This window comes from Pseudopodoces humilis, chromosome 7 (genome assembly GCF_049639895.1).
Source record: "Pseudopodoces humilis isolate 2021_Gansu_Grassland_sample_001 chromosome 7, ASM4963989v1, whole genome shotgun sequence".
NCBI classification, from domain to species: domain Eukaryota; kingdom Metazoa; phylum Chordata; class Aves; order Passeriformes; family Paridae; genus Pseudopodoces; species Pseudopodoces humilis.
The window spans coordinates 5,466,448-5,477,092 of NC_142206.1; the positions used below are offsets into that span (position 1 = coordinate 5,466,448).

The 10,645-nt window shown below is 45.1% G+C and overlaps 1 protein-coding gene across 4 annotated transcripts; it reads left to right on the forward strand.

The window, feature by feature from the left end:
- The first annotated feature begins 1,174 nt into the window (after nt 1–1,174).
- GATD1 (glutamine amidotransferase class 1 domain containing 1) lies at nt 1,175–8,055 on the forward strand. 4 transcript variants are annotated; one of them, XM_005529038.3, is made up of 8 exons: nt 1,175–1,317; nt 2,083–2,159; nt 2,520–2,625; nt 3,187–3,294; nt 4,044–4,138; nt 5,277–5,370; nt 6,132–6,243; nt 6,767–8,055. In XM_005529038.3, the coding sequence occupies exons 1-8, from the start codon at nt 1,260–1,262 to the stop codon at nt 6,774–6,776; spliced, it is 660 nt and encodes a 219-aa protein (XP_005529095.1). In that variant the 5' UTR covers nt 1,175–1,259; the 3' UTR covers nt 6,777–8,055. The 4 variants fall into 4 exon arrangements, with proteins under 4 accessions (XP_005529095.1, XP_005529096.1, XP_087913819.1 ...); XM_005529039.3 differs by having other exon boundaries at nt 6,770–8,055; XM_088057694.1 differs by lacking the exon at nt 1,175–1,317 and adding an exon at nt 1,521–1,838.
- The last annotated feature ends 2,590 nt before the right edge of the window (nt 8,056–10,645 follow it).

Consider the following 10,645-nt stretch of genomic DNA (forward strand, 5'->3'; position numbering starts at 1 on the left):
CTCCCAAACAAACCATCCTCTGAGCACTGGGTAAGGTCTGTGGGGTCCCTGTGCACGGATTCTCTCCAGGCTCTTGGAGGGGAGGAGGGTTTTGGCAGCACATGTCACTGCACAGGGTTGATGTTGTATTACACCAGCTCCAATCAGGGTCCTGACAGAAGCCTGCAGGCTTTTAGAAATTAATTTCTTAAGAACTGGGAAGAAAAATCCTGTAAATTCCACAAGGTCAGGAAAAAAGGGCATCCTTCAGCTGCAAAAGTGTAATCATCTGAGGGTTTTGCTGCAGAAGCACAGCTGGAGACTCGAATTTTAGTTTGTCTTGACAGGAGCAGGAGATTAAATAAATTCTTATTTTCTAAGTGGGAATGCTGGAGCTGAGAGGCTGGGATGGATGGGGGCCTGACCCTCCCACTGGCCCCAGTCAGGGTGTGTGGAACTGCACATGTCTGGGGCAGTGTAGGGAGGATGGGAAAAGCTGATGGGGCAGGGGTTGGGACAGCACTGTCCTTTGTGGTTTTTTTTAAAGAGCACTGGAGTCACAAGCAGAGAATAAGGACCATAAATGTGATGCTCTGTTATATAAAGGCTTAGGCTGCTGGAGTGGCGCTAAGTCCCAAAGTACCCCACACAACAGCGATACTGAATAGTGAATGAGAGGCTTTTTTTCCTTTTTTAAAAATAATTTTCTGGTGTCCAGGCTGGAGCAGTGAGGAACATCCAGATTAACCAGCCTATGGATTCAGAACACAGTTCTGCAGAGAAAAGGAGACCGACAGATAATTGAAGAGATGGACAAGGTGGCGTAAGCTACATTTCCTTTAGGAAAGCAGGCTAGGAATAAAGCCCTTTCAAATAAACAAATAAAGCCAATAGCAGAATTATTGCTGTCTTTATTTTATATCTTTCATTTTTATAAAGGCATTGTGTCTCTAACACACCAGCAGCCAGCAAGGGACAAACCTATTAAATTCACACAGGGATGACAGATGCAAACCCAGAAATGGAACACTGAGGTTTACAAAAGTGGGCAAATAAGGGAACGGTGACCACTGCCAATGGGACGTGGCACTCCGGGATTCTCGGGACACCCGAGGGCTTTTAAAGGGCCCGGCGGCGGCAGCGCCCCCTCAGCTTTTCCCGCGCTTTTCCGCCTCCCTCAGGATTTCGGGCGGTTCCCCCGCCCCACTCGCTCCCCGCACTGCGCACGCGCGGCCCCGCGAGCCGCCGCCGCTCCCCGTAGGCCCCGGCCCGGCCCCGCCATGTCGGACCGGCTGGCTAAGCCCTCCTGCCTCATCGTCGCCAGCGCCGCCACCGCGGGTGAGACGCTCTCGGGGGGGCCCCGCCGGTTCGCGGGGAGCCGCCGCTCCCGCCTCTGTGGGCGTCCGTCGCTCGCCATCCCTTCCCGGTGCCGCGGCGGGCGGGGCGGTGCCGCCCGGGGCTGTCCCTGGTGTCCCGTGTGTGCCCTCCCCTCAGGCCTTGCCCTGTGCCTGTTCCGGGTGTGTGTCACGCCGCAGCCCAGCCGTGCAGCCCCGGCCGTGCCCTCCCTGCACAGCTGTGCTGGGTTTCCACACCTGCACATCCGCGCTGCAGCTGCGGCCGCCGTCTGCAGCTGTGCTGGGCGGCTCCGCTGCATGTGGCTGTGGTGGTTTGAGGGGAAGGAGGGTCGGCTCAGATTGGGTGTTAGGGGAAATAATCGCACCTGTGAGGGTGCTGAGGCCCTGGCAATGGTTGCCCAGAGGAAGCTGTGGCTGCCCCATCCCTGGAAGTGTTCAAGGCCGTTTTAGACAGGGCTTGGAGCAGCCTGGGATAGTGGAAGGTGCCCCTGCCCATGGCAAGGAGTTAGTACGAGATAGGCTTTGAGGCCTCCTGACCCAAATCATTCCAGGATTCTCTTCCACAGCTCACCTGTAATGAAGACTGTACATTTCTCATGTCTTAAAATCATAACAAAATAATCCTCTGAAATTATCTAGAGCTTTCAAGATGAGCAAACACCCAAGCTTGTGTACTTTGTTGGATAAAGGGTAGCCTGCATTAAGCTATCACTGTTGTTTCCCTAAGGTGTTGGAATCTGTTTTCCAGGTGTTTCAGCCCAGTCATTCCTTCACTGCTTTACTCTGGCCAGCTCTGCCTTTAATCTGCAAGTGGCAACTCCTGGGGTGAGTGCAAATGGACAAATACTGCTATTTCAGCCTGAAACCATTGACATCTTAGTTGTCAGGAGATACTTGTACTATAAATATATTGAGAGGAGTTTTATTTGCCATAGACACTAAGGGACCTGTTTAATTCTGTTTTTTTAATACCAAAGTGACCGCAGCCTTTCTATAGCGTGGATTTGGACTTTTCTGTCCAGTATCTGTTCCCACAAAGAGTGGAGGGAAAACTGTTAGCACTAATTCAGTGGGAAAAATGGAAAACTTCAGCTTTTTGAGAGCTGAAAGCTCCCACATGGCCATCCTTCAGGAGGTGTGATGGATGCTTGTGCAGTGATCCTGACCACCGTGTGTTGTCCCCAGGGGAAGCCCATTGATTTTGTGGATGTGAACGAGGGCAACACACGCTGGATCCAGGACTTCCGCATGAAATCCTACGCCAACCCCGCCAAGCTGGAGTCCATTGATGGTAAGAGTGTCACTGTCACCATAGGCCATGTCATCTCCACTGTCAGGGAAACAGGACCTGCTTAGGGCCAGGATTTTCGGGAAGAACAACACAGAAAATGCAGGAAAGTTGTGTTTCAAGAGAAAACCGTGGCAGCTGCAGTTGTTGGTTTACTTTTTATTTAAGGGGAAGTCCTGGGACAGCTTTGCAACTTTGTCTTGGAATCGTCATTCTCTTTCAGTATAAATGCAACATATACATATAATGTCTGTGTTGTATATAAGCACACTTAAGTAACATTGTTACTTGTTTAAAAAAAAAATAAATAGCTGAAGTAGGAGCCAGCAGACAGAACAATTGTAAGTTTTGCCTGGGTCATCACAGCTCATTAAAAATGCACATCTCTTGTCCTAAGAAGGACCTTTGTCTCTCATCTGTGTAGCTCTGTTAGTTTCTTTAGGTCATTTTTAACTGATTTATGTGGGTTTGTCCTCTTGTTTCCAAATGTGCAGTGGACTTATGGTCAGGCTTTTTGTCCTACAATCTGTTCCTACAATCAGTTCCTGCTTTCCTCCCGACCAGGGGCTCGGTACCACGCCCTGCTGATCCCAAACTGCCCCGGGGCCATGACTGACCTGGCCAACAGCGGGTACCTGGCCAAGATTCTGCAGCACTTCAGCACTGAGAGCAGTAGGTGAACATCCTCGGGGGGCGTTGGGTAAATGAAACAGGGCTCCTGTGCTGCCTCTTGCAGGATGGCTGCCTTCCAGAGACTTCAAAGTGTTTGCATGGCAAAAGAGCATTCAGAACTGGGAAGGAAAAAGGTGTCAAGGGGAGGGAACAAGTGTTTTAATGGGTCTTTAAAAAAAGGAAAGGGAGACTTAGAAGAAAAAGTAGTAGCCTAAGATGTCTTAAAAAGGGAGTCTTGGAAGGAAAAAAAAAAAGTGTCCTGATGTGTCTTAAATAGGAAAAAGGGAGCCTTGAAAAGGAAAAAGAAGTCTTAAAATATCTTGAAGAGCAATGCCAATAGATTTTCAGAGCTTGTCTCAGAAGAAGGATTTGCTGCCTTACAGTGGTAGGGAAACAGCTCTGTCCAAATCAGCAGCATTCAAGGCTCAGAGCCAAGTGTGGAATGTCCCAGGATTATCATTAAGGCTGCAGTTAATCAAGACTTGGGGTGTGCTCCACATTTGTGGAGCTTGGAGTTAAAAGCTGCAATTCTTGTTCTTCCTCTCACTGTGATAGTAATAAAATAATAGTAGTAATTCTTATTATAGACAATAATTGCTACTGCAGTGTGCAGGAAAGCTGCTACCACCTAAAAGAACATCATCAGTGCAGTGTAACTTCACTGCAGGAGGGCAGCATGAGGCTCATCACACTCGCCTGTGCTTTAAGTATTTGGAGATGCTCACAAATGTGCTTTAATTCTTTTCTAGAGCCTATCTGTGCTGTGGGACAGGGAGTGGCAGCTTTGTGTTGTGCCACCAATGAGGATAAATCCTGGGTTTTCCAGGGATACAGCCTGACAGGGGTAAGTCAAGCTTTTACCTGACTTTTGCTGTGTGATTTCTGGTGGTTTTGGTCTTACCCAGGAACTTCCTATAAGTATAAACTATCAGTTTGATGTACCCTTGGCTTGTGCAAGATGTGCAGAGTTGTCTTTGACAAGGGGCCCAGCCCTGAGTGCATGATGGGTTTGTCCCACTTAAGTGGCATGTGGGGAATGCTTTCCCTCTGATTGTTCAGTAAATTTTAAACTGAAGCAAAAAAAAAAAAAAAAAAAAAGCTGGAAATTCCTCCTGCAGCTCTTTCCGTTTGTTGTTGAGGACTTATAAAAAATTTTATTTGTTTGTTTGATGAATGCTGGGGATAAGTTGTATATCTTAAGGTGCTGTTTCTTTTTAAAAAGTAGAGGGAGTCTTAGGAAAAAAGTTAGAATGTGTTTTAGGAAAAAAGGCTGTTTCTACAAACTGGCTTGCAATTAAAGTAGCCAGTTACTGCTGATACTTTATTTTATGTGCTCTGACCTCACAGCCCATTTTATAGTGCCAGAGTGATGCAAATTGCCCTAGTACAGCTTTCTAGTATAGAAAATTTACAGGGAAAGTTAAGAAATTAAGATTTTGTGACTCACAGAAGCTATTAGTGTTGTCATGTGCTTCTGTTTGAGTTAAGGATTATTTATGGCTTTATATGGATTGTTATAGTGCATGATGAAATATTTTAAATCTTGTTGTAGCTTAGCTGTGGTTTCTGTGGAAACCATAAAATTAAATTCCTTCCTTTTGCAAATAAAAGCTCTTAAGTGCTCTTAAATTTTCTGTCTGTAAGCTGTTTCCCATATTCATTCCAGCATGGATTACTGATTATGGAGGTGGCACAGCATCTGTGTCCAAATATTTGTGTGCCATGTACAGACAGGTCTGTGCCTTCCTGAAGTTAATCACACCTGCAGAAATTTGTTTGATGGTGTTTTTTCCTCTTTACTTAATTCACTTAAGAGTTTCCAGTTTGCTTCTTACACAAAATCCATCAAAGCTGTTTGTCATTTGATTGAGAATGAATAGTAGAGGGAACAGAAATATCAATTTCACAGTAATATGTGCTGGTTTTGCTTGGCTTTTTCTGTAAAAAACCAGCCAAACTAATTTCCTTTTGATCTATTTCAGCCCTCTGTGTACGAGTTGGTGAGGCAGCCGAATTTTGCCAGTTTGTCCATTATTGTGGAGGATTTTGTGAAGGATTCTGGAGCTACATTCAGTGGTGGGTCATGCCTGGTGTCTGGGATGGGCACTTCGTGTCTCCTTTGGGAAATGAGTGTTTGTGTGCTGGTTGTGTCCAGCTGAGCAGGGATCTCTCATCTGGCATTCCCATTCCCTCATTTACCAGTACCTCACTGGCCATTTGCAAGGCCAGTTTGACATGGCTTGGAACAGCCTGGGATAGTGGAAGGTGTCCCTTTCTCTGGCAGGGGAATGGGACTGGATAAGCTTTAGGATCTCTTCCAACCCAAACCAGTCTGGGAGTCTGTCTGGAGTGAGGTAACTTAAAAATTCTGTTTGGGGTGCTGAGCAGTTGCAGTTTTGGGATCTGAGCACTCTGGGGTGTTGTAATTGGCCAGAAAATGAGAATTTAACTTTGCAGCATGGTGATCACCATGCTACCATCAGCTCATGTCTGGCATAAGAAGAGTTAATGTTGTATTGTGAGGTAATAGTAACTTTCAAATACATACTTTGAGTTTTTTATTATGAAAATCTCCTGATATGTGTGCTTTACCCACCTAGTGTTAATTGAATCAAGGACCCAGTCCTGTCCTTTCAGAAAAATGTTTCCTAGGGAAATTGTTTCAGGATGAGGGGATTGAGATTGCCTCTCTCTGCTGGGGTAATAGATCAGCACCCAACAGATCTATCTGGCCAAAATAGTTACGTGTTGTTTGTGTGGGGTTTATCAGTGGTGTGATTCTGGCACTGAACTTGTGTACCCTGATGCAATCCCTGTGTTCTTCTTCCTGTGTTCAGCCAGCAGCCCAGATGCTGTCCATGTGGTGCTGGACAGGCACCTGGTGACAGGACAGAATGAGAATTCCACCCTTCCTGCTGTCCAGAACCTTCTGATTCTTTGCAATGTCAGGTGAGGCAAGATGGAGCTTAAGAACTGGGAACAGCCAGTGGTGAGCATCATTTGGTGTCAGGAATACTGTCCCTCAGAAGGGGTTTTTTCCCTTGGTTTTCTGCTGAAGTGTGTGTCACTTGTGTTTGATCAAGCCAGCCAGGCAGTTGTGTCATTTGACAAAGAGCATTTGATTATTTTAAAAGAAGAAGATGAAAATGTGTGGGGAAATGCACAGCTGTAGTGGAACTGGCAAAGTAAAGTGCTGAATAGGCTTCACTAAACATTTCTATTCAGGGAAACATCTCTTGTTTTTTGAGCTTTGGGAGGCTGGCTTTGAGTCAGCTCTGATTTAGGATTCTGGGAATGAATGAATTTAATTTCTTTGGAAATTGCTTGGCTTGTTTGAGTGTTATCTTGTCAGATAGAAGGGGACATACGAGTAACCACAAACCCCTTTTTTTGTTCAGGTGAATGTGTGGTACCAGTCCTGTTCTGGCTGTGCATTAATAGATCCTGTCGTGTCTGGGTGTGTTTCCTTCAGCAGGAAATGAAGGAGAAGGTCTGTTGCAAAGAGGATGGATGAAGAGCCAGCAGGCTGAGGATTTCCATGACTGTGACCTGGATGAGACACCCCTCTGAATCCCTGTCCTGGACTTTGAAGTGACTGTGGCCGTGAAGTGGAAGTGTCAGGTTCTGTGTGGATGGAATGGATGAAGGCAGTCAGAAGCAGCTGGGACACCCCCTTACATTTTTGCTGCTCCATTTTCTCACTGCTTCTCTAGACCTTCAGTTTACAGATGTGGGGAACTGTGTCCTCAAAAACCCCCAAAGTTGGTGCTGCGAATACTAATTGCTGAGGCTGAAGCCCTTGCTCTGGGTTGGCATTGTACTGGTGTACAGTGTGCCCTTGTTTTCTTCCTGTTCACATTGCTGGAATTGTGTTTAAAAAGTTTGCTCAGCTGTTTTGTTTTTTTTAACACAGTCCTACAATTGTTTATTTGTTCTCCTTTGTGCTGCTTATGTTGTGGGTTTTGTTCTCTTGGAAATGCTCGTCTCTGGAAGCACGCTGCTGCTGTCTCTTGCTGGAATTTTGTGGACTAGGGCACTGTAAAATGCAGGTGGCTGATGTGGATCCCATCTGAGGAACCAGCTGTAGGGTGGAGTCTGGGCTCCTCCTTCCTCCTTGAGCTGCAGATGTGGCTTGAAGCTGAGCATGGAAAGCAATAATCAGACCAAGATTTTTTTTTAATTGTTGCAGGCTCAAACATACCAAATATATTGGAAAGCAGATAAATTAACTTTCAGATAATTGATTTTCCTTCCTTCTTGGAATTGTGGGGAACATTTCTTCAGTGCCCTAAAGAAATGGGGATGCATTTTTGTTTTCTTACCAGGATATTGTAATATTTTGGTTCTAACAAGTCATCAAATAGGGAAATCCTGTCTTTTCTGTGGAAATCCATTTCTTTAGCTCTGTCTCAAGAATCCGGTGTGATTTTAAAAGACAGACTGCTGTGGGTTTGCTGGGTCTTCTGCTGTTGCATTCTGGAGCCCAGCTTACAGGTCTTTGGCATTGATGGAAATTAAAGCCAGAATTTGAAATGAAAATTTGGCTTTGATAGAAATGAAATTATCAATTAGGTTTGATAATTTAAATCTTCATTCCTGACAAGCCAGCTTGGGGATTAGATGTTGACACCATCAGGAAATATTTTCAGTCAGGAAAGCCACATCTTGTTGGTGAAGTGGGAGACTGTATTTCCTTAGGGACTGTGTTTCCATGGGATTTTGCCAAAATTGCTACATCTTTCACTGCTTACCTGTAAAAATAGAACATTGGTGTCTACCCTGTGTCCTGTTTTCATTCCTTAAATGAGGTTCTGTCCAGGCTCATTCATCTGCTCCCAGGTGAGCAAACAGCATTCAGACCACTACAGGCTTTGATCAGTCCCCTGTTGTACAATTTTTCCTTATTTTGTGGCATCCAGGACCTGCTGGAATTGCTCTGCTTGTGCCTCTGTCAGGAAGCAAACAGCTGGACAAAGCATGCTGCCTGTGGACTTAATGGTGCTTTCTTTTTCCTCCCATATGAGAGCAGAAAAAAGATGAGTTGCTGTGTGTATTTTCACTCTTTCCCATCACACATCCACTTTTATCTCCTCAGCCATGAAGTTGCTCTTGGGAAAACTGGGGGAGAAAGGTGTGGTTGAGCAGCAAGTGGCTGGAGGGGTGATGTGTGCAGCTTTGTGGGGTGGCTCTGGGTGTGGCGGGCTGGACTGTGTCACCTTCACAAGTCATGCTGACAAACTGGGAGCCATCTGAGTCATAGAATCATGGAATTTAGGTTGGAAAAGAGCTTTTAAGATCAAGTGCAGCACCATGTTCACCACTCAACCTCAGGTATCACATCCATGTGTTTTCTGAACCCTTCCCAGGGTGATGCCTCCACCACTGTCCTGGGAAACCTGTTCCAGTGTTTGCTGTCCCTTCCCATGAAGAAGCTTCCCCTGATATCCAACCTAAACTTCCCCTGGCACAACTTGAGGCCATTAGTGATGATAGCTTTTAAGCTCTTGTACAGTATGACCAATTTTAGCCAGGGATTGGAAAAAATTGTTCAAGAACTGTGGGAAAAGAAGATCAAATGGATGTGGAAAACACAAAGTTGTTGAATGTCATCTGGTTATATTCAGGAAAGTTTTATTCTGTTTATTTTCTGTGTTAATTTTGTTCTACAAAACTTGATAGTTTATTTCTTATTTTCTTTCACCTAAAAGGTATTTACATCAACTGAGATTGTGAAGTGGCATTACACAAAGAGCAAGGATTTTTGGATAATTCTTGCATTTTAAATTTCCTGTGGGAAGAATTTAGATACCTCAGGTTGTGTCTTCTGTACCTTTAGTTTAGTTGTGGCTGAGAGGCTCTGTGAGCAATCCCATTCCAGGTATCCACGTGGTGTTTATACTGAGGGGTTTTTGTCTCCAGGGCAGAAACTGCTTCCCAAAGAAATGAAAACCTTCAAATTCATCCCACACAAACCTTTATAGTTTTAGCATTGCACTGTGCAGGAATGCACAGTGGTCCTAGGAACGTTACCAGCCAGGCTTGTTTCCTTGGAAATCTGTTTCTGGTAACATCCAGCTGGTGGGTTTTATTGTTTTATTTATTTGGGTAGGGGATTGGTTTTATTTTCTAGGGTCTTACTGATTTTTTTTTTTGGGACTCACAGTGTTACATCTTCTCTGGGCTTAACAGCTGGGACCACATCCTCTGTTTTCCTCTGATTTTTTTACAGGCAGCTATGGAGGTACCTGCTAGAAGCATCAGAGTGCCTCTGCAGCACGTGAAGCAGGATGAATCCAAAGGGATGAGGAGTTTCTTGGATGTTGGCTCACAGCTGTAAAGGAGCACTGCTATCCTGCACCCCACAAAGGATTTCTTCACCAAAGAAAAGACAGCCCACCACCCCTAAGGTATGGGAGCCTCTCCTGGCAGGTTTACACCCAATCTGGGAAGAGAGGTGCTGGTGCAGCAATTGGGAAACTGCTTAACTCTGGAAAACAGAGTCCCCAGACCTGCCTGTGGGTGTGATCTCAATTTTCATGTTTTTGGGGATCCTGACAAGATGTTTGAACTCTGGCCCTGTCTGCAGCTGATGGTTGTTGGTCATACCAGCATTCCATTTGTGTATTAACATATTTAATTAAGAGTCTTTTCTTGGAGCTTCCACAGTATAATCTTGTAAAACAAACCTAAATTCATTCTTTTTATTGGAACTTGCTGCTTTATTTATCTTGTGTGCATTCAAACAAGGGCCAGAAGAGATGGAAGTGGCTCTTTGGTCCTGATTTACTTTAAAATTTCAAATGGAACTGTCTGGGTTTCATGCCATCCGTACCAGCCTGTGATGGCTGTATTGGCTAGACATAACCAGTGAATCTAAGGACTAATTTTAAATTAAATTCCATGTTGGGAGGATGAATATAAATGGATGTACTTATTGTGTCCTTCCAACAGTTCTGCTTTCCTGTGCTCTGTTTCAAGAATGGAGGAGGTGCTGGGAGCAGCAGCGTGTCTCCCTTAAGAGTGTGATGGGATGCACGGCACAGCTGGAGGAGGAAGAAAAACCTTTTCCAAACCCCCTCCAAGCTTTGTGTGTTTGCACAGAGCTGGATGTTGGAATCAGAGAGCAGCCACCACAAGGAAAGGTTGGGAAAGGTGCTGACATTTTTAAATCAATGGTTTAAAGTTTATGTATTGACTTGGGGATTTCTCCAAATGTTGTATCTGCCCCTAATTCTGGAGTCCTGTCTTTGTGACTGTGAGAGCCACAGACCTTTCTGGGAGACAAGAGACATCTCCTGATTTCTTAAGCTGAGGAGGTATGGAGATCTGGAAAATCCCAAAAGGAGTTTGT

What these genes read in the sequence shown, in the direction of transcription:
- GATD1 (XM_005529038.3), top strand. Translation starts at nt 1,260, where the DNA reads ATGTCGGACCGGCTGGCTAAGCCCTCCTGCCTCATCGTCGCCAGCGCC. An exon ending in CGCCAGCGCCGCCACCGCGG is followed by an intron (nt 1,318 to 2,082) that starts GTGAGACGCTCT and finishes TCTGTTTTCCAG; the next exon opens with GTGTTTCAGCCCAGTCATTC. An exon ending in TTCTGGAGCTACATTCAGTG is followed by an intron (nt 5,371 to 6,131) that starts GTGGGTCATGCC and finishes TCCTGTGTTCAG; the next exon opens with CCAGCAGCCCAGATGCTGTC.